The 27,852-nt window shown below is 44.0% G+C and overlaps 1 protein-coding gene across 2 annotated transcripts; it reads right to left on the bottom strand.

Moving 5' to 3' along the window:
- Positions 1–412: 412 nt before the first annotated feature.
- On the bottom strand, positions 413–22,676 carry MRPS18A (mitochondrial ribosomal protein S18A). 2 transcript variants are annotated; one of them, XM_074579796.1, is made up of 7 exons: positions 22,491–22,663; positions 22,238–22,269; positions 18,575–18,679; positions 11,479–11,602; positions 10,619–10,685; positions 996–1,161; positions 413–892 (listed from the first exon to the last, which is right to left on the bottom strand). In XM_074579796.1, the coding sequence occupies exons 1-6, from the start codon at positions 22,657–22,659 to the stop codon at positions 1,017–1,019; spliced, it is 642 nt and encodes a 213-aa protein (XP_074435897.1). In that variant the 5' UTR covers positions 22,660–22,663; the 3' UTR covers positions 413–892; positions 996–1,016. The 2 variants fall into 2 exon arrangements, with proteins under 2 accessions (XP_074435897.1, XP_074435896.1); XM_074579795.1 differs by having other exon boundaries at positions 413–1,161; positions 22,491–22,676.
- Between the last annotated feature and the right edge of the window lie 5,176 nt (positions 22,677–27,852).

Raw genomic sequence — 27,852 nt, 5'->3', positions numbered from 1 at the left:
TATATCCTTACCTTTTGCTCCTGTCCATGCCAACAGGTATTAGCAGATGATTCTGATGAAAGCAGTACAAAGTTATGTGGCACAGTAGTACATAAAGAAGCTGTGTTGATTTGTAGCCCCCAGATAAATATCAAAGAAAAAAGAAATGGAGCCAAAGCAATAATGACTCTGATAAATTTAATGAGCCTTTCATACGAGGCCCAGAAGTAGCACTTCTCAAGTAGCAGTGGTCAGTAGGTGGAAGGTGCATACATGCACTGTACAGGGAGAGAAATGGTGCCGCCTTTTAGTTACAGGATGGGAAATTATGCACATCTCTCAGTCCCAAACTACCCCACCAAGCAGCCACATCACTGACACGGAAGACTTGTGGCAAATATATTTTCAAGGGGAAAAAAACCAGGCCAAGTCATCAAGGATGTCAACATTCTGTATTTGCTAGATCCAGGAGTGAAGCACAAGCCAGGAATCTTTAAGGGGACATGGAAGATGCACACATGCCTGTCTGCCACTGCCACAGGTGTTCTGCTGCAAATTATGGGTAGTACAGGTTATAAAAAAAATCATTTCAGTAGTCAATAACAATTTCTGTTACTGACAAGGAAACATAGTGCTGCAGGAGACTTTTCCTTCCATCAGTATCACAGGTACAAAGCCCAGAAAAGGCAAATCTGAGTTGAAACACACGTTAATAGGGAATCACCATTCATTGCTGGAAAAAGAAGGAAACATCCTTTTCCAAACCCAGTCGTGGACCATAATGAAACAAAGGCCTTCAGATCCTTTCTGGCTTTGAGGTAGAAGTCTTTGCCCCCTGCTTTCTCCAAATCATTCTGCACGTTGAAGTTTGCTTTGCTGAATCCCGTATTCTCCTAGAGGAGCAGCTCATTCACTGGAGACAATATAGAGTACTAATGACAGTTTTGGAATAAGAAAATTGGACATACCGACAAACTTGCGAAAAAAGCAGAACAGTGGAAAACAGCTGTGCTTACTGAGTGTGCCAGTTCTGGCCACTAATGGTTTAAATAGAGAGGCTTGTGTGTATATTTGACATTATCCTTCAGCAAAGGGTGTCCAACTGGCATGGGCTTTTTGCACCACTTAGGGCCCCTCTTCCAGATGGGCTTTGCAGATTTGATGGACCAGCGGGTCAGATACCTGTCAAAACAACACAAATGCATTTCAGTTTGAGAACTGTTCACTGAGAAAAGGTTCTGACTGGAGCAGAAGCATGCACCGTAGCCTTTGCCTTCCCACATGCCTCTTTATAAAAGGAACAATAGTGAGCAGAGCTCCCTCGATTCAGAAGGGATGATGGGAAAAGAATTTTTGTTTGGTTTTGGAACTTCTAAGCTGCACCTCTGTACTGAACCCACTGGCACCTGCTTGACTTCCAGTGTCCCGAAACAAATCAGGTGTAGTCTCCAGGCTGCTGGCAAATTGTCCACCTGTGGCTAAACTGGAGTGCCAAATCCCTTCATTGCAACTAAGTCCAAGACTGAATGCATCCAGCCCCTACGGGAGGTGTTACTTCAACAGTTGGCCTCAATAAGATAAACTAATTACAAAGGCTAAACTCTGTGAGAAATAAATAGGGTTCATTTTCTTTTGGTGGAAAATCGGTTACTTCTTCATGGGATGGGTTTCTGGCCTGGTCTTGTATTTTCATATGTCCAAATTTGCTTTAGTATTCTCTGTACAATACTATTGCAGCTTGCTGGTGCAGGAAGTCAAAACCTACAATGTAAGAGGTGCTAGAATGGAATTATCATCACAACTACAAATCTCTGTGAAGAGCAACGTCTGGCAAATATCCTCTGCTTTTTACCATTTGAAATTTTAGACTTGGCTTTGCAAACAGGCAGGGGATTTCAGATCCAGAATCAGTTACTGGAAATCTTACCCTGTGGCTGGGTGGCCTGGAGTTTTGTTAGGCTTTAAATCTTTTGCTACCAGTAGAGAAGGGAATAGAGGTCCTTAGAGAAAGAGGAGTCTTTTCAGACAATAAAGATTCAAAGTAAAACCCTAGCATAATCTGCACAAACAATGCTCCAACAAATTAGAATCTGGAACGGACTGATAAACTTTGTCCAGCGATGTTTGCATGCCTCTGTTGAGTAATCCCATGGTCTTAATGTAACCTCAATCAGTCATCCTCTCCCCAAACAGCTTTGTTACCTTTTATTTGCATTGTGCAAATTTGAGATATTAAGAACTTTGGACAGAGACCATGTAATGCATTTGTTTGAAGGCATTTGGCACATTCCTGAGAACTACAAAGAAAGCTTGCTATGCCAGGCAGCTACAGAGTATATAACAGCAGTCCATTTTCCTAGCACTTTTCTTTCTCAGCAATTCCGAACAGCATAAATTGAAAAATTAATCACATTTGGAGGTTCCTGCCACTGACATGAAGCCACTTTCAAAATGCTTTGCTTTCGCTTTGAGGAGTTTATGATAGTTAAAACATCTAGAAGCAACAGCAGGAGGGATTTAGGAGACGGTGTAGAGCACGATCCAGCTCCTTGTTCTCCTATGCGTGCGTTAAATTAGTCCCTTTTGACCTTTAATGTTATGCTAGTGCATTAGTGGAATCCCTTACATAACAACATCAGGACAGGAAGCAGGAGAGACTCTCCTGTCTCTAATTTCACAGGCAAAGAGAGTTCAGAGAGCCCAAGCACACGTCCCCAGTTTGGAATCCGGCAAAGATCCATGGCAAGGCAGCTCCTTTGGGAGAAGCTGTAGGGGTATTTGACAGGCACATGGGGCGAGGTCCTTCTTTTCACATTCCCCTTGCTGGAGGGGGAGGTCTGTAAGCGCAAGTTTTGATATCGCAAGACTGCACTTACAGCGAAGGAGGGAAAAAATCCCAAATTGTTTTAATGCATTAGTGTGCCAAGGGCAGTTCTGGTCACGTGTCCACACGCTTACGGGAAAGTGCTCCCGTGATAATAAATGATCTCACTGGGAGAGAAGTGAATGTGTGAATGCGAGATACACATCAATGCTGTGTGCAGGTTTAGACAGACAGTGGCTTTTTAAGAAATCCCTCTGTTTCTGTGTGGGGGCTGGAAGTGCACACCCCAATTCTGCATAGGAAGGAGGATTTAGTAATGGCCTGATTTTAAAGCTTTTGTTATTTCTCTTTTGAGCAGGTCTAATCCAGCCCTCTGGTCCAGGCTTTTGGCTTCCTTTGGGGACTGCAGGCTGGGGCTTTTCATTGTTAGCTGAAACAGACATTTGGACGCTTTCCCTTCCTGGAGCACAGTTGCTTTTAGCGCTTTTAATACTTGCTTTGTCCCAAACTCAAACTTGTCCTATTTTGTTTGCTGCCTTTTTTTTTTTTACCTTAATTCAGCAGTGGCAAAAGCCTGATGCCTGGGAGCAGTCAGACTACAAAGTTCCTTTTCCTCTTTTGACTAACCCCAGTTCCTACCGTTTCATAGATATTCTTTTTCCCGAGAGTAAAAACAATCCACAAAACTCCCATGCGAGAGCTTCAAAGCCCAGTACACAGGACTTTTCTGCACGTACAGTAGCGTACCTGCTTTTCTAGCAAAATCACCCAACTTCCCGTTGTATCCAACCACGCGGTTTCTCTTGGGGAGTTTTTACAATAATCTACAAACACACACTGGCAGATGGTCTGAATTTTCTCAACCAGCTGAGGGTTGTCAGAACAGAGCCTCCATGTGGATGCCAAATGCAGCTGGTCCACAGTCTCCTAACCTGTTATCTCAGCATGCAGAGCTCTCACTCCCGACAGAAGGGGACAGAACTGCCAATCTCGGGGACTGGCACTCACCTCGGGGCTCTGCTTGTCCCCTTGAGTATGATAGGATCCTGGTCAACAACCAGAATCCCTAGACTCCAGCTGCACAAATGAGTAGTTTGGATAAAGTGTGATGGGAATCCTGGTAGGATTCCCCTGATGGGAAAAGGCAAGATATAAACAGGATGGAAACAACTGTGGTTAGTCACCTGCAGTCATTGAAATCGCCTAAAGTCTCTGTGGAATTCCGTTTCCATGGATTTTATTCAGTGAGCAGCAGGGCTCCAAAGCCTTCCCACTCAGAGGCTGCCGCTTAACACCTAGGAGTAGGCCCAGGGCTTCCATGTGCTGGGTAAGGGAAATGACCTACCCATGGGGCAACTGCAGTCCTGCTTGCAGCCCAAGCAAAGGCCATGTTGGTGCGGTTCAAGGCTGAACTTCTGAACCCTCACTGAACTTTTTCAATCTGGCTTTTGTTTGGATTAAGAGCAGAAGGCAGAGGGCTACAGACTGCAGGAAGCACTCGATCAAAGTGCTGGCAAGACTGCTTCCTCCCTGCCACATCCCTTCCCATGACACCTCTTGGCTTTGCTCACCTGCAGCCACTCTGGCTCTTTGCTTTTGAATTCACATGCTATGTGCAGCACCGTTTCCATGCAGATGAGAGAAACCACATGCTGCTGGAGTGAAATGCTGATAGCAGTGAAACCAGATTCTGCTCCCAGCAACGAAAGGTGTCCACAGAACCTGAGAACTCTGTTACTCATGAGAAGTTCACATGGAACCTGTCTCTTTCCTAACCTTTCAGTTCAGGTGATGGAGGAGGGATTCACTTGTATATTATCTGTGCCAAGTTCTGTTCTTCCAGTAGAAAGTTGAAAACGGAGTGGCAGCTGACCGCTCAAAATCACATACTCCACAATCTACAGCACCTCTTGCTCACAGAGCCCAGACTCTGGGAACCTGTGACATCCCTCAGTCCATTTGGAAAGGGAACAATTTCAGTGTTGTGCTTTAACCAATATTTTGGACCTGCCAAAAGAGAGTGCTATATTCACATTATGAAAGCATCTAGATGCTGTCCTGAACTCAGTGACTGTTAGTCCACACCATCCATGCAACAGCCTCCATGCTGGAAAGAAAACTGCTGAGGTATTCAGGTTTCCATTCCTGAAAGCAAGGATGGAAGTCTGACCCACAGCTGTGCTTGACAGTTTCCCAAATGGTTCTGGTGTGTAGTGGCCTCACACACATGGCTTTGGAATATGAGAACAGTCTGTCACTCTGCATGGTGCTGGTGAAATCCCCAAGAACTTCCTTGGCCTCATGGGCTAGTGAAAATATTTTGTTTCTGCAGCACTTAACTGGAACATGCCAGGCTGGAGCACAAATGGATGCAGAAATAACAGCAGGAAGTTTTGAAAGGGAGAATTCAGGCTGAGGATGAGGGAACAAGCCTTGGCTCCAAGGCAAATTTGCTTGTGGAATCATTCCTTGGAAACAGTGAAAGCCCCAGACTGGGCCAAACATGAGAAAATTAACTGTAGGGAGTAATTCTGCATTGACGAGGGTAAACTTCATTGTTTTTCCATGTCCAAGTTCTGCAGAAAAATTATATGGAAGAGATGGGGAGGTCAGTAGACCCAAGAGTTTATGGATGACATGGGTACTCCAATGGCCATATTTCCGCAAAAGCACCCATAACTAGTAAAGCAGTTAAGTGATAACATTCCTGAGCTACTGCTGTCAGAAACAGATCAGGCAGAAAGCAAGAAGGCAAAGAACTAAAGTCCAAGAAATAAGAAGTATCATGGTAAATCTCACCGGGACAGTGTCCCAACTGCAGGTGGGAGGAGAGCGAGCTGTGGAGTGCTCTCCAGTTGAATTCTGACCACAAGGTGTTCTCACATGTCTCTTACAACACCCTTGACCACAGTTTGGCTCAAACTGGCATTTTCACTTTCATGTTATACCTTCTTCTGCAGTCTCATACTGTGTTAGACAGCTGGATGACTAAGAACAAGACGGGATCTGCAGGCCACCACTTCCCAAAACATTCTGCTCTTCCTCTTGCATTCCGGTAGCAGAAACAGGATCAGTAGATGGGGTGGGGAAGGGGAGGCCAGCTGCCAAGTGACCCAGTGCGAAGCAGGAAATTTCTTACCTCTCTGCAGAGAAATCTGGGGCATGTAGGAGGGAACGTCCAAAGTTCATACAATGGAGACACAATAAAACCGCTTCAGAAAATAGAGCAGGGATTCTGCTTTTTGGAAAACATCATTGATTAAGCACCAGAAGAGCACCTTCTGGAGGGGCAGAGGAGTTCTGGATGATAAATCCACACTTCACATCACTAGATCAATGGCAAGGCAGCACCCCGATCCTTGTTAAAATAAGAGTTTGCTTATAGTTCCATATGGTGGCATGTTACATTTTGATCTCAGGTAGGTGATAGCTGGTGCATGCCAGACACTTTGTATTTGAAGCAGGCTCACTTTAAACACGGTGACGGTGACACAGGCCGAACATTCTGGCCAAGATAGCCACAAGTGCAGACAAAGAAAAGCTGAGGAGCAGCTTTTTTGGTGCCCTCAAAACTATACATTAACACAGCTCTTCAGCCCTTTACGTACTTCCTTAGCACCTTTGCCCAGGAGCCATAGCTCCTCCTGTGCAGCTGGCCTGTACATCATCTCAGGGGCAAAGAACAGAGACAAAGCAGTTTTTCATCAGGCTGGTTTGTCCCTCTTCCAGCAGCAGATGAAGCTGCTATCAAAAATACGAACACAACCTTGGAAGAAGCCTGGCCAAAGGGAGCATCAACCAGACCTTTGCAAGACTGCAGAGAAGTGAAAGGGATTGCTCATCCAAATAGAGTAATCTGCCAGACTTCTGCCAGGCAGCAGTTGCTGTTCTGAGTCTACAGAACATCCACAGAGCCTACAGGCAGTAAGTGAATGCTCAGGTCTGTATTACGGCAGAGGTGCTGGGCTCTGACTCCCACTTCAAGTTACACTCCCCACAATGAATCTCCTTCAATCTCAGGTGGCGTGAGCAGAATCAGTCCCTAAGGTTATCTTAGGCTTTCTTTTTAGTCCTGTCACTCTAGCAGCTGTACTCTAGTGTCTAGCTCTACCATCAGCAAAACACTTTTCAGCTCAGTGTAAGATTTTCTGTCATCAGATGTCAGGAATTCCCATAGAAGTACGTATGTGGGGTAACATCTGGAGCAGACAGTGACTTCTCAGAAGTCCCTCCTCTAAAAAAGTGAAAGATTTCTCAATTCAGAGTAAGAAGTTAGACAACAGACTGCTTACAGGGGGACAATGAGAGGATTTTTCAGGGCAGAAGGGGTGAGCACACAAAAGTACAGATAAGACTGAGAGAAATGCTGTCCTTCAGCAGGAGAAAGCTTATTGTCACTGTCTTAAGACAGACTATATGCCTCTATGGTGCTCTGTCTATTCTTTTCATCTTGCAACTTCCTATTTTAGAACAGTATAGCAGGAACTGTGTCTTCTGTATGCAAAGCTTTCTTTCATGTGCAATGCAAGCTCCTGAAGGCAAGAGAGTAAGTCCAGATGAGCACGGGGGAGACAGCAGGAATGGAGGACACATGACTGGGAATGGACTAAAACCTCAGTATACTGGATACTACTAGCCCACCTGGGGGAACTATCCATCAAGTCTGCAGCCCTGATGCAAGTTTCTCTCTGTTTGCTGGCTTGTTTCTGCATGACTACTTTCTTTTGACCAAGGAGGACCAGACTGCTGCAGAGCCAAGAAAGCGATGCCTCTTTCACCTTTGCAAGCATCAGTGCACAGCAATGGGCAAACTGCTGTGCCAGGATCCCTGGTTACTTCACAGATCAGGTTAAAGGTCCCTCAATAGCTCCAGCATCTACAACATGGGCACTTCGGTCTGCTTCTGAAGTGTGGCTGGTGAGGGTTACTTTGCAGGGGATGGGGTGCAGAAGAGCATATTTCAACACCACACTTAGAGGAGACCCACTGGTGGAGGATGGAAAAACCCATCACTGCAGGCAGAGCTGGAGAGCACAAGGGCTGGTTAAACTGATATTAGGGAATGTACATTACCTGTTTTCCTGTCTTGGAAGAGATTTAACAAGGGGCCCAAGCGTATTATGGGGCACCTCAGTTTCTCCGCACTGGCATTCCCAGGGCTACAGCAGCAGTGCAAAAAGGCACTGTTACCTCTCATTTAAGCAGAGAGGTGAAGACGGCTAGAGCAGCTGATACAGTGATCTCAAGAAGAGCTGAAGCTCAAGGATTCAGAAAAACACATCACTTAACTGTGCGATGTACTGCCTCCTATGATAGGCTCTCTGTACATCCTGTTCATCCCTTCATAGACTGACACTTAAAGACCCAGCAGACACAAATGCAGTGAAAGGACAGGCTAAGTTAGGTGTGCAGCCCTGATATTACACCAGAGAGGATTAGATGATGACCTGGTCATGTTCTTATGGCACTGAACAAAGCAGGTTGTTCCACTCAAGTCCCAGCCAAATTCTGCCCCTGTCCTCCCCTGCATTTGGCAGCACCACTGGTTGAGTGCTTCCCAAATTACTACGGACTTGCAGAAAGCTTTAGAAACAAGTATAGAGGCAAAGACAACGTAAGCTTGGACAAGCCATTTATGTGGGAAACTTGTGATAAGAACTCTGGCTTCATTCCCAAAGTAAGTACTGGTTGAATGTCTTCAGCATGTGGGTACCCTTCAGTTCTCCCTTCAGGCTAGAGGAAGGAGGCAATTTATATCTCTTGCCTTATGTGGGGCTAGCTACTGTTCCAGAGAGCAATGCAGGAAGCGCACGTGGGGGTACACACAGTCAAAACTCTCACAGAACAGCAATGGCCAGGATTTTGCAAGGCCCCAACACACAGAGCTTTCTCCATCCGCAAGCTGAATAGACAAGATCATGGAGGACCAAGGGAGCACTCCTGAAGTACCCGTGCACTCTGTGCTGGCTCGGGACTCACTCGTTTCGTTCCAGCCCCCCCACCACAACTTTCAATCTGATTTCTTGATCCCATTCTTTTGTCTCCACCCAGACCCCAACGCCTGCCTATTTCAATGCTGTTCCATCTCCTCAGCAACAGCTCTGCTCTCTTTTTCTAAACTCTGCTTCCACCCTGCTTGCTACGTTCCCTTGCTGGGAAGAGAAAAACAAGGGTGGTGTAGGGAGGGAGTAGCAATGCAACAGGAAGGGCTTGGATACTGATCTCCAATTTAAATCTCTTAATTTTAGAGGTGTAGCACACCTACTTGCATGTAGAATGTATCCGCAGGTATCCATTCTTTGTTCTCACTAAAAAACTAGGGAAGAATTTATAAGAGTCGAGGCATGAGATCTGGAGTCCTGGTGTGATTCCAGCAAGATACAGGATTTACCATTTCCTGTCTCAACCTGCTATGCAGGGTTGCTATGTGAATGCTAACTAGATAATGTGCTCCACCCCACAGCTGCTAGATAGACACAGCTACTAAAGAATCCCAAAGACTTGTAAGACATAGGAAGGAAGACATTTTCAGAGTTGAAGTACCTGACGGCTACAGGGCTGCATCAGATGTAGAGTGCTCTAATTTGATCCTCACTGATACCCAGTATGCAGCCTGCCAGTATCTAAGGGACATTTACAAGAGTTTGCCTCAAATCTCCACTGCAGAGTCAGACCTGAAATGCAGGAGTCTCTGGCCGCCCCCAGCCCTGCAGCCTAAGCTCTCCCAGCAACAGCCCCATGGCCTCTGGTAACCCCACAGCTTGCTAATGCGAGGTTCATAAACTGCTCTGACATCCCCATGGAAACAGAGTGTGAGGTCATAAACAGGGGATTAGCACCTCCGAGTGCCCAGCACAGTGCAGGAGGCGGCTGCAAGCTTTCCCTTCTCCCACCAAAGGCCAGGGGCCACTCAGGCCAGGGAGGGGGAAGAGACCCTGTTGCACAGGAAGGGCAGGCCAAAGGCAAATCGCTGGCTGGGGGAAATGGGGATGAGGCAGAGGGGAACAGACTTGTGATGTGCCCTTGCTGGCTGCTCAGCCCCCCACTCACTGCTGGTACCCCTCCTGGGCATCATCCTGCTGTTGGGGACCAGGCACCAAAAGGCTAAGACAGAAGGGACTGCTCAGCCTGGAGAAAAGGTGGCTCGGGGGGGTCTTACCAATGTTTACAAGTACCTGAAGGGAGGCAGTAAAGAAGACAGAGCCAGGTTCTTCCCAGTGGTGCCCAGTGACAGGAGAAGAGGCAATGGGCACAAATTAAAACACAAGAAATTATGTCTGAATGTAAGAAAACACTGTCTCACTATGAAGCTAGTTCTCTGAAACAAGCTGCCCAGAGAAACTGTGTAAGGTCCATCCTTGGAGATGTTCAAAACCTGACTGGACATCGTCCTGGGTAACATGCTCTAGCAGGGGGCTTGGACTAGACAATCTCCAGAGGCCCCTTCGAACCTCAACTATTCTGTGATGCTACTCCATCGCTGTGGCATCCTCCTGTGACTGCCCTACTGAGTGTTAGTGATGAGGAGGCAAGTGCAGCTGAGGAAGGGAAGGCAGACTCTACTATGTGTGGCAGTTTTAATCCTGTGTGGATAAATGGTTTGAATGAGATCCGGTTTGTCCTTGAAAGACTGACAGGGGAGTATTGTGACAGACCTTCTTTCTCTGAAATGCTGAGTCCTCTTTATGAGGCATGCTTTACCCAGTTATAAGGAACTGTTGCCTGAGGCATGTTTTACCCAGTTATAAGGAACTGCTTTTTCTCTTACAGTCTATTCCTGAAAAAGAGAGATGTGAAAAAGACAAGACTATTCACCTGTTGAGCTTGGGTTTCTTGGAAATATGCCCTTCAGGAAGTGGAGGCCTGTGGTTTGGCAACAAACCTGAAACAGAAAAAGAAATGCATGAGAATACTTTACCCCTATAGCATACAAAAGTTACATTACACCTCGTAAGCCAGGCACCCCAGGTCCCTACTGGGACAGCACAGCAAAACCTCAAGTACAGTAGAAAGGGTATTTTATCTTTAGTCATTGCTGAACCTGCACCCCAGCCTAAGCAAAGCTGAGAAGTTTTGCTGGATATAGAGAGGAAATACAGACCAAAGACAAAGCCACTTGGTCTCATCGAAGAGGCTTTCTGAGAGGACATAGGACACTGTTGTCCAATCAGATTCCATCTCCAGGATGAAAATCTGACTATTAAAATTCTCAGTCCATTTGACTTGGATACAACTCAGGAACCAGGCACAAAGATCAGCACAATACTCTGACTGTGTCAACCTGGGTCCCACTCCCAGGGAAAGCAAAAAAGTCTTCACATGGCAGATAGATGTTATTAACAGGGTAGGTCAGCTTATGCTAAATCAAGTAATTTCAGAAGCTGATATTTAATCATTAGTTACTAGAGACTGAGCCACTTTGCATATCTTTCTGCAATGGTAGACTCATCTACAGGGATAAATGTGTGCTGCCAAGGCAAGAGCCAAGACATATAGAAAGCAGAACAAGTAGTCTCTGGTCCATCATCCTGTCCCAGCACTTGGACCATAATGAGTTTGCTGGGTGACTGGACAATGACATCTGACTGAGGTATACTAATTGGGCAGGACACCCCTCTCAAGGGTTTCCATGGGTAGCCCACAGTAAGGCCTTGTTTCAGGAGGAGGCTAGATACCTGCACGGTGAGCCATCTGCACACAGACAACCATTTTCTTGTGTTCCTCCAAACAGAGGCCTGTAATCCTTCGTGGCAGCATCCCTCCATCAGAGCGGATAAACTGACTCAGCAGCAAGACGTCCTGAGGGAGCAAGAAAAGGGCAAAACCATCAGTGCTACAGCTACTTTAACTGCTGTGATTCCTAGGTGTTGTGCTGACCCTTGCGCTGTGTACAGAACTCAAAGTAAAACAAAACAATGATTCCTTCCTACGCATTTTGGCTGCAGCTTGACAACAAGTGGCTTTTGCTTGCTGTCACTCTGCCTGCCAGCTCAGCTCAGTAAGGTCATTCAGATGGTCTGAGTCTTCCCCTGACTTCAGTAGTGTAAACACATGATGTCAGCTGCAGTCCCTGCTACTTCACTGTCGCTTGCTCCAAGATTCTAGCTAAGATAATGTGTCCTAGGTACTTAGGCACAGTTACACAAGACCTGCAGATGGATACTGTTTACAAACTTGAAATGCCACCACAGCTGCTATCCTAAAGGTCACAGATACGTTAGATCACCTCTGGCCCCATCCTTGTTCCCTTCAGAGCAGGATTGTTCTCTGCTATCTACTCCTCAAACTTTTATCCAGTTTCCCATGGTGGAACTTCCCTCGTGTCTCTCTGGAGGGGTGGAGAGCAGGGAAATGGTCCAAAATCTTGCACGAAGCAGCTTATTGTAAGAAAAGAACATGTGCTGATGAGAAAGACCTAACAGGATAAATTGCTGCCTTCAGTCCTTCAACTGTGTGTGTATGAGGTTGGGCTGTTACAACCATGCTGGATTGAAGGAGCACTTGGAGCATGCCGAGGGTTCATCTGTGATTCAAGAATCATTTAGATTACACTGCTGTTGACCTTTACAATAAAGAGCTCTAGAAATGTAAAGCACTCAATAAAAACAAAATTAAAGGGATCTCTAGGATCAGATAGTATCACAGAGCTGGGATGAAAAGTTTTTAAACGCAGCAGCAACAGCTGTTGCACGAGTGTCCCATAAACTGTACACAGTACAACAGCCCAGTATGTGGATACGTGCTCTCCATTTCCACACACAGCACCACTGCAAATGTACCCCTCAGGCCAATGTAGACAGGTCCCCCTGACATGCCGACATGACGTAAGTTGGCCCAAAGGGCCTCTGGAGGCTCTGTGCTTGTTTTTTCCCCCTCATCTGTTGACTGTTGCTGATTGAGAGCTTACTTCTCCGCTGCTGTTGTAAACATGTTCAGAGTTGAAGTAGCTGGGCCATGCGGAGGGTGCATGCAGGCTGGAAGGGACCTGCCAGCGAGCGCCCCGACAGAACAAGAATTCAAACCAGGTACGTCAGCACTGAACACCACCCTCTGTCTAGGGCAACAGGCAAGAACAAAGCGTACTTGGTTGTTTTTCACATTGGGTGACCCTGACTCTGCCCGTTGTTCACAGATTCGCCGACCTGCTCTCACACCCCCATCTTTGCTCTTTTACAAAGAGCTCCCTGGAGCATTCCTAGCTTCATTTACTGCCCTTGCAAAAGCAGTCACAAGTGGATATAAAATGAATATTGAGAAAACCTAGCTATCTAGGAATTATACATCCACCAGCTCAGCTCTAAAGGGGGCTGCTGGAATTTAGTATGGCTTTCTGGTAAAGACTGATTCTGACAGATGCTGTCATACAAGTGTTGCAGTCAAAATTAAGAGTTTTTCTGTTTGTTTTGGGATTTTGTGGTTTGTTTTTGTCCTTCCCCCTCCCCACCTTCAATCCCACCCTCACTAATATCATCATGACACACAATTTCCCTCTTCCCTTATCTGGCTTCCTTTCTACCTCCACTTGTCTACAATTAATGTGTTCAGACTGATTTTTTCAGATCCAGCTCCTTTGAAAACACAGCAAGTTAGGCAACTTCTCACTGATAGAAAATGAGTTATCAAACACCATACAGAGTGATGTTGTATCCAAAGAACAAGAAAAGCACAGCTGAGAAACCAGAAACAAGCTCCTGAGACACCATCTATGGTTAAAACAGAAGCAAAGTGTCCTCAGACCAGCTAAATCATGGCCTTGCCAATAAGAACAGTAACCAGGGGACCAGTTGGTGCCAGCTGCGTTGGTGGAAACTGGATGGAGGCCAGGCAAGCAGTCCAAGGGCACTGACTTTCGTCCACTCCTGAAATGCTGTGGGTTGAACTGAGGAAACAAGAGCAAGACTCCATTCCTCTTTTTCCTCTTCTTTATCCAACCAGCACTCAAATCACCAACAGCTCAATTTGCCATTTAGCACAAACATATAATTTCTCCAAGTGAAAAAGGGCTGTCCAGCTCCAAGTGTCTAGAAAGAGAAAAACTTTCTAGACATTTCTACTAGCCTGCGGCATTACTCTGTGGGGAAGAGGAAAAAGGAAGCTGATGGCAAGTTCAAGGCTGTTCCAGTCTTTGCAGCCGTGAAAGCCTAAGTAGGCCACAGGCTCTTGTGAAGGGTGTGTGTGGTCCAAGTGATTTCTCATATTACCACCACGCCTTATGGAGTCACAGGCTTGTTATCAAGTGTTTCCATGTAAAGGGGGGAGGTGGGAACCAAAGGGAGATAGTCTTTCTTTTTCTCCCTCGGGGAAAAAAAAAAAAATCAGGAAAATCTGTTCTCTGTTATAATCTCTGACCAACAGTGTCACCAACTGACCAACACCCTTGTGTGGCAGTCATTTCTTAACTGAAATCATCTATGTCCGAGCCGCTGCAGCTGTAAATTACACTCAGGCCGTTTGGCTTAAAATGCTGCACACGCAACAGAAGGTTTGTCCATTTCTGAAGATCCTCACAGTTAACAGGCCAGGTGCCTCTCCCAGATTACTTGCACAGATGCATCTTACCACAGGGAGAAAGCAGACAGGTACAGCCAACTTTATGGGGCAGCTGTGGAGGGAAGCGAACAAGTATGTGGAGTGGTCAATGAAAAAAAAAAAAAAAAACAAAAACGTCTGGCAAGTTCTCATGGTGCCGTCATGTTCCATGAAATTCACATTTTGTGCTAGTGGACAGCCAAGCCTGTAACCACGGATTTGCTTTAATCACTGGACAGCTCCCACGAGGCTGGACCCAGATTCCCACCCCTGTAATCCGCAGCATTGGATGAAAACAACTTGGATTGAATTAATCTAGGGCTAATAGGCAAAGCTTGCAGTTTGGTTTCCCCTAATTGCTGCCAAAGCAAGATGACATATTTACTGCCTACTCAGACTAATGATGTTTGAAGTGGATAAGGGGGAAAACGAAAAACAAGTTTAGCCTTCACCTCTAAAAGGGCTGGATAAACTTGCTAAACGAAACACTATGTGTTTAGCACGCTCTTGTGAATGGATGGCAACCAGAACGCAGAGGCACCTCTCCATTTTAATGTCTGCAGACACTTTGAAAAGTAGGATCCTTGACATGCGATTCATTAAAAAAACCTTAATTTACTGCAAGAAGAGTTCTGTGTGTGTAGCCGAATTACTACTGGGCTGTATCAGATAGGTCTGCCAGTCATTATTTCCAGTTATACAAGAGTCTAGTTCTTCTTTTCTCCCTTACTCCTGGGAGCTATACACCATTCTCCAGGCGTTTCGTAACAGGATTGCAGGTTTCAATCCAGTTGCATCCTGACAATGACCAAACTAATTTTTTTTATCTGCAATGGACGTGAAAAAAAATCAACCGAGGTCTAAGTTTCAATGGACAGACAGACACAGACCACAAACGGTGGGAATTTATACCTTAAGCTCTGTTACCCTGAGCCTCAGCAGAGACTAAGAACTGATCTGGCAAAGACAACTGCAGCCCTCCACACCACAGCTGAGGCAGGTTGGAATCATGACCTGCTAGTGCTCACAATGCCTGTTCAGTTGATTAATAACTTTGGAGACATTGGTCCCCCAGTTCTCTGACAGCCAAAGTAACTCATTATGCCACTACTTTAGACTCTGCTAGTTGCACATGACAAAAGGAAAGTCCTATGAGGTCATATTACTCAGCTCCCTCAGGGGCTAATTCAACACTTCCCTTTTCATAGTGCCTCATTCAGTCCAATTACAAGCATCCCAAGCAAAAAAGCTCACACTTTCCCTTCTGTGCAACTGACTGATCTCAGCTTATCAATCTCAAAGGAACCACTGTGATCCATCTATTCTGATCTCTTACCAAGCACAGATTATAGGTTATGCTGTATGAACTAGGCTGTATCTTTAACAAAAATAGCTGTTCTCAATTTACAGACTTTTAGGACAATTAACTACCAGTGAGTAAATTGTGCCACTGTTTAATTACTCACACGGTTAAATGCCTGCACTTTATTATTTAAGTATTTAAAGATTCTGCTACTCATCACTGCTGCAGCAAAGAAAAATAACAGAGAGCGCTTACGTGCAGAAAAGGGAGATTTTATTCACCTTAACATTTAAAAGCCTGAAAATCCATGACTGGTACAAAGCATTTAAATGCGTAAGGGATTTATTCAAGCAGAAGAGGTAGTCTACTCAAGCCCCACTACTCTCATCAGCCCCCCAATGGAATGCTTCTAAATGCCAAGGTAAGAGGCTTCTACAATTCTGAAAAATACCAGTTCACACCGCCCTTTTTAGCTTTTTGTCCAGGTTCTCCTCTGCTCTACAGCAAGAGTACTGGATATATAATATTTGCCAGACGCATATGCATTCAAAACCTACACAACAGCCAGGATGGACATGTTCCTAGTTTGTCTCCTGGGACCACAATTTCTTAGGAACAATCTCAGCAATTATTCTCAAGACTCTGGCTGCAGGATCTCCCCTCACATTTGGTGTTCTCTTGCCTCCCTACTGAACAGTAGAAATCAGGATCTAAGAATCAAACTGAACTGAGTGTGGAAGAAAACTCATAATCTTAGTTCACTCTACAGACACACCCAAGACTCCCGCTTTACATTGTCTGTGGGGACCAACAGCTGACTTCTAATCCTGGGACTCAGGCTTTACAGCATTACATTGCTTCTTTGGTTCTTGGTAACACTGTTATCTCTATGTACTACAGAGTCTTCTACCATAGACAACGTAGAAAGTGAGTCTACATATTAATTTCCAAGATTTAATCTGCTCCCATGGCTCACTTCATCCCTGAGCATCAGTTTATAGTTTCTCCGGAGCTGTTAATGTGTGACTCATGGAATGCTTTCTGGAAATCTGTAGAACTACCCAGTTTAATGATGCTGTTGACCCCTCTCATTTAGAACTCACATAAAACTCTATTAAACTAAGAAAGTATTTTCCAGTGTAAGTGATTGGTCTGTTCTGATCACAACACAATTCAGCAAACATGAAGAAGAAAATAGTTGCAAGAAATCACTGCATTCAAACATGGGCAACACAAAACAAACATGGCCTTTTTTTGTAGTACTTTCCACAGCTTAATGGTATTTGCAATTTGTCCTAATTTATTAACGTCTGCAAATTCATTGCATTTTTAGCTTTCCCAGATTGTTGAGAAACCTGACCGGAGAAGAGTAAATACTTCCCTCCCCCAACTTATTTCACTGTTTAATACTGCATCCAGCCTGAGTCAGAATCACTGACAACACTCAGATCTTAGACAACTTAATTGCTGCAACACAGGCTTTGAAACATACTAAACTGATATTTCATTTACATTTCACGTGTGTTGTTTCACCTGCCTGGAGTAATTGCAAGTATTTTGTCTAGCACTATTTATGTACTCATGTTCTTCACAATTCATGAGTCATAATTAGTCCTATCCAACAGGCTATTTGTTTTTACTCCCAGTTGATACCATTTTACTTGGCATTTGCAATGTTTGATTTACCAAGTGATAATCATCAGCATCATTCTTCCTCTCTCAGCTACTTAGTATTTCACTTACTATTTTCAAACCTTTTGGTGATTCCTTAGGATTTTTTTCACACTTTAAAAAAATCCTGCAAGTGAAATAATATATTTGTTGGCTAACTCCCTTAAGACCTTGGGACTACATGCAATCCAGGCCCACTGGTCTGTACCTAATTCAACACTTAAGTTATTTCTGTACCTGTTTTTTCCTGTTGTTTTATATTTGCAAGATTGCCATTACTACCTAGATATTAAAACACAATTTTTATTTTCTGTGTGCGCTAGAACTGATGCAAGCAGCTTAGTCATTCTGCAGCCAACGTGGCTTTCAGTCCCCTTCTCCTCTCATTAATGGACTTTCTTTCTCACAAAGATTTCTTTTTCTCCAGATGCATTTGTATCTCTCTCACCCTAATCCTATTGACATTAACTTATTCCGAGTTTTCTATTGCTTTATCTTAGTAACAGCATGTTGCTATCTGTTTTTCTTCTTTTCTGATTCCAGTACTGGGTTTTTATTTTGCAAGGCGGGCACTCAGTCCTTTTGTAAACTATGTTTAAATGACCTCTTGTAAAGTTACATTCTGCATCTTTTATCTCACACTTCTTATTCTAAAGTGTTCATGACTGTTGTACTTTTGTTTTAAAGCATTACAGGACTTCCCTCATATCTTCTACATTTTGTGTTAGTAAACCTCTCATTAGTTAATAAACTTCTCATTAGCATTTCCTGCAAAAAGCTTGAATCAAACCTATTTTTTCCTGTTACAAGGGATGTAAAGATGTATGTTTTCCTTCATACCCATCAAGAGTTTTAAGTTATATAAAAAGGTTATTACCTTAGTTGACAATGACACAATGAGTTAGAACAGGCCTGAATCAGCTGACTAAATGTTGCATTCCAGCTTGATTCTCCTGGAAGCGCGAGGCTGAAAGGCAGCTGGACACAAAAGCCTTCTCAGATCAGACGGCCTTGTGTATAATTCCGAACCTCCTATTTGAGACAAGCTTATCCTTTTTTTTCCCCCAGGAACATCTTCAGCCAAGGCAAACAATTACTAGGTAGGAAGCTCTTGTTACACCCAAGAGAAGCAGAGATGGAGTTAACTAACTGGAGTTAACTAACTACACCCAGCAAAAGATGAGAGGGGCAGGTTGTGCAGTGTGTAAACCTGAGAGCAATATTCATCTAGCTATGAGGATGGGGAAACTCTCCTTTATTAAACTTACCACATAACTGTACTTATGCTTCAGGTTCCAGCGACAGATGGGACACTGGCCAGAGGGGTTTGGAGGAGTTGGTGTTTCAGCATCCTCTATAATTCTCCCTTCAATCTAGGAAACAATTGCAAGGATGTAGTTATCAGGCATAGTTCAGACCTCTACCTGCATCTGTGACTCGAGGAATACTTTTAATGAAGTCTACAACATGTTGACCTGTATTGCACGGATGTAAGGGGAACAGTATCTGCATTACTCAACTTGCTTATATATAGATATACCAAGCACTTTGGATATAAACAGACTATGGGGAAAAGAACAAATCCAAGGGGCATAGAGAAACATTTCGTAAATTCTTGTATATGTTTTACTAAACATAAATTAGTTCACAGTGTAAAGTTCTCATAGTCACCTGAATTCCACTTACTGCAGCACTCCTTTGAACCACTATGCCTTAAAATTATAGCGGCCCTTTAGCCAAAAGCTTTAAAAAACATTTTTTCTGGGATAGGAAAATGTCACAGAACAGAAGATGCACATTGTGGACCAAAATGTGCAGGGGCTTTCTACATTATAAATCACCAACAGGGAAAATTCTGAGCAGAAGTTAAATTTAAGAAAGGACTGTTAGGAGATGTCTGTGGGCTTGTGGTTTTCTTTCTTTTTTTTTTTTAATAACCCAATATTTTATATTTTATCCAGTTTAATTCCCAGAACAATTCCTTTAGGACATCATTTTAGAATCTTTTCTATCACTACTTTTACATCACTACAAAGTGGTAACATCTAACACTCAAGTTTTCTCAAAAGTAACCTGCAAAGAGATGTAGAAAGCGTGTGTGGGAAGAAGTTGAGAAATTTGTTTTCTAAATGGAGATATGTTAGGAATATGAAGTCTATCTACATGGGCGCTTGTCTTTTTTTGAGGATTTACGAGTAGAAGCAAAAGCTATCTCAAAGCAAAAGCTAACGGATAGAAAAGACAGCCTTTGTATTTTTCTCCAAAATATTTTGGAAGTTTCCTCTGGTCAAATTAAGATTAAAACCAGATTTTGAACACCAACTGACAGCCTCAAATAGCTCAAGCACCAGAAAGTTTAAAAAAAAAAAAAAAAAGCTGTGTGAAACGCAGTGTTAATTTAAGAAAAAAGCTGACTGATTTGATTTAGACTGAACTGTCAGGCTCTGTGCCTGAAAACCAGGGAAGAGAAAAGCATGTCATTTTCTGTAAGCATGTAGGGGACACTGGCATCCAGATGAACTGTCAGAACTATTTGATACCACGGATATGTTGTCTAGTGATGGCAAAATGGAAACAGACAAGTTATTTTTAGTTCAAGCATCTTGGTACCTCAAAGAGAGAGTATTTTCAAGTAAGATTTCTCCCCCCAAAAGTAGAACAGACAGTTTTACAAAACCAAGAAAGTAACTATGAATATAAAATAGAGGCTAGCATCTAATTTTCTATTCCTTGGTAAAGTTATTTTCTGGGAAGCCGGTGTATCTGGTCTTGATTCTTGCCAGTCTGGCTTCAAACTGTACTTAGACTGTAATTCCATCTTGGAAGTGAACAAAGATTCAGAATGCAATGTCAGTATCAATTTTTCTTGAGATAAATTTCAGTATACAGTTTTTGGCAATTATTCCCCAACTACTGAGGACTTTCATATTATTAACCCACTCAGTTATTATTCTTCTGTTAGAGAACTACAAGGGAATACAGGGGCTCTACTTTCCCAGTATGCAGATGAAATCCAGATTTCTTTGGGATTCATTCATCTGGTTCACGTCAAACACTTCCTTCAATACTGAGAAAAGCAAGGGCACGTAGAAAGATGAGCATAGAAAGATGGATTCAGAAAAGACTGATGTAGAGTTGGTGGGATAAATGGAGCGACCGTGGATATGCAGAGAAATGCATCAGCCCTTCAGTTGGTCAATTTACACCATTTTTCACAAGATCTTCCTCATCTAGGGGCACTGACGGATTCTAGATTGATGCTAGGATATTATACAGTAGAAATATCCAAATCCCTCTTATGCTTCTACAAAGAGCCAGGAAGAATTATTTTTCTAACAGGCTCTGCTACTGCAATGCACACCTTTTTTACTTCAAGCCTCAGTTAACATATCAGGACTTTGTGATTATAATTTACATCCCCTTTGAAACTAAGTGCAAAGTACAGCAACCCACTGTGTGTGTCCTGCTGGCATGAGCACTTCCCCCTTGTTTTGGTTAAAACAACTTCAGGGCATGCTTGCAAGCTCTTGAGGTCTCTGGGCAAAGATTAGTAGTGTGGCACTTGAAGAGAAGAAAAAGAAACTTTCCATCACACTTACTGTCACAGCTTAAACTTATTTTTGTTGACAGTCTTAAGAGATCTTGCTAATTGCCATATTTTATTTGATATAACACATCTAAAATATACGTAACCTGCTCCATTCAGCTTACAAACATGACAATGTCCACTAATACAACAAGAAGGAAACTCAGACTTTCGAAGGCGTGAACCACCAGGTTTTGTCTGTTTCATGAGCAAGCAAAAAAGTCTGTCCTCTCCTTATTATTTATGTCTATAGATTAGCATTTAGTGCACTGTCTTCTAACTATTCCAAAATAATTCCTGCTCCACTCTCCTCATCGTATTTACACATTTCAAAATATACCTTTTACCTGCCTCCAGACAAGGCATAGATTGATCCTGGCATATGTAATGTGTGCAGAATAATGCAATCTCTTCACCCCCTTCCCCAGCTAGTAATTTCAGTGCTGCTTCTAAAAAAATGACAATTCTCTTCACAAAGTGCAACAGATCCGATGGTGTTAATTAAGAAAAATTCTAATTCTACTGCTTTAGTCTTTTCCTTCCTGTCCTAAACCGTAGCTGCGAAAATGCTCTTCGTTATCAGTTACTTCAGAACTTCTGTTCTATTTTCAGCAGCACTTTCCCTTTAGTACTTAAGGTCTTCCTTTGATGATACCCCGTTCTGAAAGGAGCACTGAAAAACTGAAATTTTTTTTCCACCAAATATGTTACAAGATGCAAGCTTTGTACCACCTGCAGTCACTATGCCACGCACAGTGATTAACAAACACAACACAGATCAATGGCAAGCGACATGTGTGGCACACAGCCGGCACAGAGCCATCCTGCAATGCCACATCATCTTTCTGGCCCAGGGTGAAGTGACAAAGCCACCAGGCAAACCCCCTTCGTGCCAGACCGTGCTGGAGACGATGCCAAGTGTCCCTACTTTAAGAAACCCATCTGAAGAACTGCCTCTTGCGCTTTGGCCCCAAATGCCTCTGGTCAGGGCTTCCAACTTTACCAGGGGTGCGGTGAGGGGTTTGGCGCTCATGGGTGGCTCTGACCACCATTGGTGGTGGCTCTGACCAGAGCCACCCATCACCAGGAACGGGGTGACAATCCTGACCTTCAGTAGCCAAATCCTCCATTGGCTTACCCACACTCACAATGCATTCCTGCCTTGGCTTTTATACCCTGGGAGGTCTTTCAGGTGGAAAAGCGACCTTTTTGCCCCTTTTTTGTTTTTCTTTGGGTGGGGGGACAGGGACAACGACGACAGAGACGGACACACACAACAGGAGACTGAAAGAGGGAGAAGTGACATCAAGGGCAGCTACTGAGGCAATGGGGTGCAGGGACTTACTGTGGTCGTGTTGCCTTCGGTCACCTCCACGACTGCAAAAATAAAAAAATAAAGAGATAGGAGGACAAAATGAGGCTCACTCAGCCTAGAAGAAACAGTATTTTTTTTGGGGGGGGAGAAGGTGAAACACAGCAACCCTCTGTCCCGACTGCGGTGAAGCAACGGGGCGCGGAGCAGCCCGGGGGCCGGGGCGGTGCTCAGCACCGCCCCGACCCCCGGGCTGCTCCGCACCGGGGGCCACCCCCGGACTCACCCTCCCGGAGGGCTCGGGTCGGCGGCGAGGCCCAACCGTTTCCGAAAAGCCCAGTGAACAACCGCCTCAACCCGCCGCGCAGCAGGCTGGGCGCCGCCATCTTGCCGTCGCCGGCGCTGCCGTCACTCCCGCTTCCGCCGGCGGGAAGGGCGGGCTCTCCCGCCGCCATTTTGATGCGCGCGTCTCCCCCCGCCCCTGTTACCTGAGGGGAAGGAGGAGGCAGGAAGTTGTTATTGCTCTGCCCAGCATCTTCCCCCTGGGGTGGTTTTCTTTATTTTTTTTGCATGTTCGTCTGTTTGTTCTAAGTTTTTTTTTTTTTGTTGTTGGTGGTTTTGGATTTGTTTTGGGGATTTTTTCGAGCTTGTATCAGTTTGGGGCGGAGGGAGGTAGTGCTAGGTTTGTGTTATAGAGGCCTGAGCTACACTCCTGCCGCAGCTCCCGAGTCTCTCCTGGCTCTCCAGTGAGAGGAAGAGCAAGCTTAAACCATGTTGTGGAGGGGCTCCTCTGTTTGCATGGGCTCCGGGGAGACTCCTGCATCAGGGGGTGTTTCAGGCCAGCTGTGGGGTGCAGGGAGGGGGCCTCATGTGTATCTGCTAGAGATGCTGAGGTTTGTGCATGTTCCTGCACTGGCTCGTGTAATTCAGCAGGTGAAGATTTGAAGCAGCATGTTGCCAGGCTGTAAACTTAACTCTTGTAACCAGTTGGTCCGGTTTAGATGGTTCCCATTTTTGTTTTAATACCACTGGCCTTTGGCAGGTCTCGGGCAGCTTGTAGGCTGCTGAGAGACATTTTTCCATCATCTTTCTTAGCATGCCGCATCTCTTAGGTTCTTCCACCTGTCTTTGGTGGAAGGTAGCCTGGAGGTGCCAGTTGAGGGGGCACGTCACGTAGCTGGGACTTTATATACCAGCAAACTCTTTGTTTTAGATTGTAATGCTGTATTTTCTTGAAGAGCGTACTTGAGGTTGAGTTGAACTGTACTCGACAGCAAAGGTCATTGATTGGATTTCCCCACATGTTTGTTTGCTTTCTCTTTGTCATTTCAATGCAAAAAAAATAATCCAGGAAGCAAAACTAATGGAGTGAGATAGAATCCCTTAGGAGTCGTGTATTGATGGACTTTCGTGCTGTTCTATTTCATCACGATCAATAGTGTTCATGCAAGAGGTTCGTTATATTTTTCTGAGTTTCCAGCTAAAATGTGATATAAAATATAAATTGTGACATAAATGTAAAATATAATGTGGAATAAAATGTCTTTCACCTCTTTGCTTGTGCTTGTTACACTTGCTTCTTGTTACAGTACAGTTTGAAAATGTATACCCTTCTGGGACAGTGGGACTAGGCTTTTTACTTGTTCGTGTGGTCCTGGATAAAACTGGACAGGTTCTTCAGGTGGTATCATCATCCCATTAGCCTGTAGAACGGGCAGCCAGACCAGAAAATTAATGCAAACCTCTTTCTGTGGCAGATCTAAACACTCAACTCTGGGACTTTCCGAAGAAGTGGGAATGAAGGCAGGGCTTCTGTCCAGACTCCCGTGCTCTATGCCAAGCAATGAAAGCAGGGCCATCCCAGTTATTTAGAGAACAAATTGAGTAAGAATGCTTGCCGGAAGAGACCTCTTCCTCTCTTGCCGCATTATGCTATATAATGATTTCTAGAAACAGGGTGATCTTTAGCTTGTCCAAAAGCTTAAACGTAACAGCCAAACAAAATATTTACTACCATCCAGTCTAGGGATAACTTCCTTATGAGGAGAAGGAACATTGCTAGGCACAGTGGTGTAGTGATGTCACGTTTTTATGAGTTGTTTTTTTCCCTTGTTTTCTTTATATAGTTTTATCCTAGTGGAAGGAGTTTGGCTGCAACAACCTGATGGGAGAATTTATTCAATGGCTTAAATTAAATGCAATTTCTTCTGCTGGCTTCCTTGCCTCTTGTGATGGGAAAAACTAAAGGGGTGACTGTCTTTGTGGGACAGAAGCCAAAGTTGGTAAGAACAGTGCTGGCTCACTATGGTAGAGATATGTAGACAGAGGGTTAGGGACTGTTCAAGAGTTTCTCCATGTCGTAGGACTTTTGATGGAAGATACTTAAGCAGCACTATGGCTTTTGTTTGGACAGAAAGAGGCCAGCAACATGGTGATAGTTCAGATACAGTTAGTACTCTGCTTACTCACCTCACCTTCAAACAAATGCTGTCACTAAAAGAATTTAAGTGGCACATAATTTAATGCGGAGGAAAAAAATAGTTACTATCCTAAAAATCTGCAGTCTCTGGGTTGAACGAATTGTCTCTTCTCCCGAGATGTTTTCTTTGTCTTCTATTTTCTACAACTGTGAGCAATGCAGACCATCGAGTCCCAGGGAGACAAACAAAGCATGTGCCAATTTGAGTTGAAGCCCATCATCTCTTTCCAAGTTTGGAAATTTGACATATTTCTGATTTCTTGCAGATAATTTTTGAATGTGTTTATTTCATCAAGCCCTTGTATTCCGGGGAAACGAAAAATAACTCCGAATACAATGTCCATGTACACAAGAGAGGAAAAAGAAAGTGATTTTCTTCCTGTGAGTTGGTTCAGCCATGGTCTGTGATTTGTCAGCACTGCGGAGGGTCGTCCAGTTTAGACAGAACTGGATGTTTCCAAGGAACGGAATGGAATGTCACCGGCCATTGAAGAATGGCTCGCTTTCCTCTTGAATTAAAATTAAACCTGCGCTCTCAAGTATGGGTCTGGTCAGGAGCAAGGGAGTGTCGTATTTTAGATGAGAGACTTATGTCCTAATTGTTTACGGCCTCTAGAGATTTTATGGGACTGTTCTCAAAGAAATGGTATTCCCTTGTTTGAGCTTATTTGGGATTAGACATTGTAGATGTTCTGTAAGGCTCCATTTTTCTTTTCATACTAATTTGTGTTCTGTGTTCTTGTCTGAAAAATGGAATATGTTTTGCTATTTTTCTTATTTCCTATAACACATTACTGTTTTTCTGCTTCCAACTACAAAGAAACTTTTCTGGTCCTTTGGGCCTTTTCTGGTCCATTGCATGCTAATGGATGACATGTATATCTGCTCCAGAGCCTTACCCGTGCAAATAGCTTGTGAAGGCTGAGGCTGTTCCAACCAAACATGATTAAAAGTCATAGAAATCGAGATGGAAAAAGCTATTAGGTCACGTAGTTCCCACACGCGCCCCCCGGACCAGTACAGGTTTGTTTCCAATGGTACATTTTTGGTGCTTTCCAGAAGGGGTCAGTGCAGGTCAGTGTTCACTTTGCATCCAACAGCCTGCCTCCCTTCCCCCTTCTTGAAAAATTAGGAAACCTTCTGAATCCAGTGATGAGTAGGTTGCAAATAGCTCGTAATTTGATGTTGGATGATCAAAAGCAGAAGAAATGTGTTCAAGTCCGACAACTGATCACGCAAGATTTTAAATGAGGAAATTTAGTGAGCTCTTAAAAGTGACTTGTTGGCTATGTACGTATATTAAATGCTACGGATCCTGAGAACTGTGCTGCGGATGCTCGGTTGTAATGAGAAAGACACAGATCCACAGGTTTACCTTGTTGGGTAGTCCATAATTAGAAAGCATGTATTACAGTAATATTTTATAGTTACATAAAAAAAAAGTCTGGATAATTCAAATTAAATTTCTGACTGTAGAAAACAAAAGTGACAAAAACCCTCTTAAGTCTGAATAAGGGAAGAGAATAACAACTATGTTGCACCAAAAATGCAGTTCATCCTACTTAACCACTGCGAGACAGAAACCTTTCTGAAGGTTGCCCAGGGTCAGGAGACTGTGAGGGCGCAGAGGTTCCTGCAGGTTCCTGTCGCGTGTGTGAACCAGGTGTCCTGGGCGAGGTTGGCCACATGCTTGTCAGCCGGAAACCCCAAATGCCTGTGTCAGTGAAGAAGTGACAATCAGCTTCTGAAACAGAATTTAGAGGGTGGAGAAGAATGATACCGGGACAGAAATTAATAACTCAAAATGCGGAGGGGGATGAAAAGGTGGCTGGAGGTGGTAAGAAGGAAATGCTGCAAAGAGAGCAGGGAGAGATGGCACTCTGGCAGGAGAACGAGCGACTCACTTGAAAATAACTTGTTTATATTTTTAAGGTTTTCTTATTTTCCCAGTGGATACGGTTATTTTTCGAAGTAAAATAACCAAGTAATAATTTCATTACGTTTCCTTCCAAGATTTCAAGCTAAGTGTAAACAAGAAAAATCCAGTGGGAAAATTAATCCAACTTCCTTTTTCAAGAGCACTTCAGTTCTGTTTCTCCCCCCGCCCCTCTCCTCATATATTTTCAGTGCTACTGTTCTTATACCTTGTATCTGTGGCATTGTTGGCACCAGCTGAAATACCTCAGTGATGACATTTGTTAAAGGGAGAAACCTTTGGGATCACTGGAAATCACTTCTGATACGGTAATGATAAATTCTGAGATTTTCGGAACTTATTAATGACTTTTGACATTTTGGGAATGTTCCATATGGGCAAGTCAAAATGACGGAAAACAACTGAACCACTTGCACTGAGATTTGATCTCTGGCAATTAGTATTTGGGCTGCATGGGAGAATCATAAGGAACAAAAACTCTGTAACAACACCATGGCAATCAGACCGGCAAACTTCCAAAGCTTTAATTCTTCCAGATGTTAAGTGTCTTTTTATTTTTTTTTCCAACACAGGTGAAAGAGGGACTTCAGAAAAACAAACAGGGAAAACCACTGAATTTGTGAGGGGTGGTTGGCATAAAGAGACCACCACATCGTTGAGTGTTCAGATACCAGTGTGCTGAAACACAAGGCATGTTAATTTGCACTAACCAAAGTCAGAGGGTTTATCTGGGCCATAAAAATAAAATATGTTTTATACATTTAAAAACATGTTTGTATGTCTTAATAATAAACATGTTGTGTCTTCAGACGTTTCCAGGCTGGGTTGTAACGAATGCCGAGTTTGCCTTCAACAACAGACTTGCTTGTAAAAGACGAGGATGAGCAGGAGGAGACCTGGAGTCCTCTGGTTCATTCACATGAGGAGAGCCCTGGGGTGGTCTTTCACTGCGGAGTCACGAAAGCCTGAAGCCAGCTGTCTGCATCAGCGTTTTGTGCTGTTGGCGGCAGCACGTGTAGCCTCGACTCAGTTTCTCTCTTGTTGTCACCAAAGCCTGAGGTTTACCAGAAAGGCCTTGGGACAGCGTAGGTAAAGCCAGCGATGCCCAGTCCTTCCTTCTGGCAAACTGATGCGTTGTTGTAGAAACTGCTTCACTGAGTATTTAGTGTGGACATCTGTAAGCTTCACATCCCTGTCTCGGAGTGCAGGAGGATCGACGAGCTCAGCCTCCCA

Source organism: Larus michahellis, chromosome 3 (genome assembly GCF_964199755.1).
Source record: "Larus michahellis chromosome 3, bLarMic1.1, whole genome shotgun sequence".
Classification (NCBI taxonomy): domain Eukaryota; kingdom Metazoa; phylum Chordata; class Aves; order Charadriiformes; family Laridae; genus Larus; species Larus michahellis.
This window is presented reverse-complemented; position numbering and strand designations above follow the sequence as displayed.

Coding starts and splice junctions, on each gene's coding strand:
- MRPS18A (XM_074579795.1), bottom strand. CDS start 22,659: ATGGCGGCGGGAGAGCCCGCCCTTCCCGCCGGCGGAAGCGGGAGTGAC. Junction 11,603..18,574: donor AGCATAAGTACAGTTATGTG/GTAAGTTTAATA, acceptor TTGCTCCCTCAG/GACGTCTTGCTGCTGAGTCA. Junction 10,686..11,478: donor GCAGATGGCTCACCGTGCAG/GTATCTAGCCTC, acceptor TTTCTGTTTCAG/GTTTGTTGCCAAACCACAGG.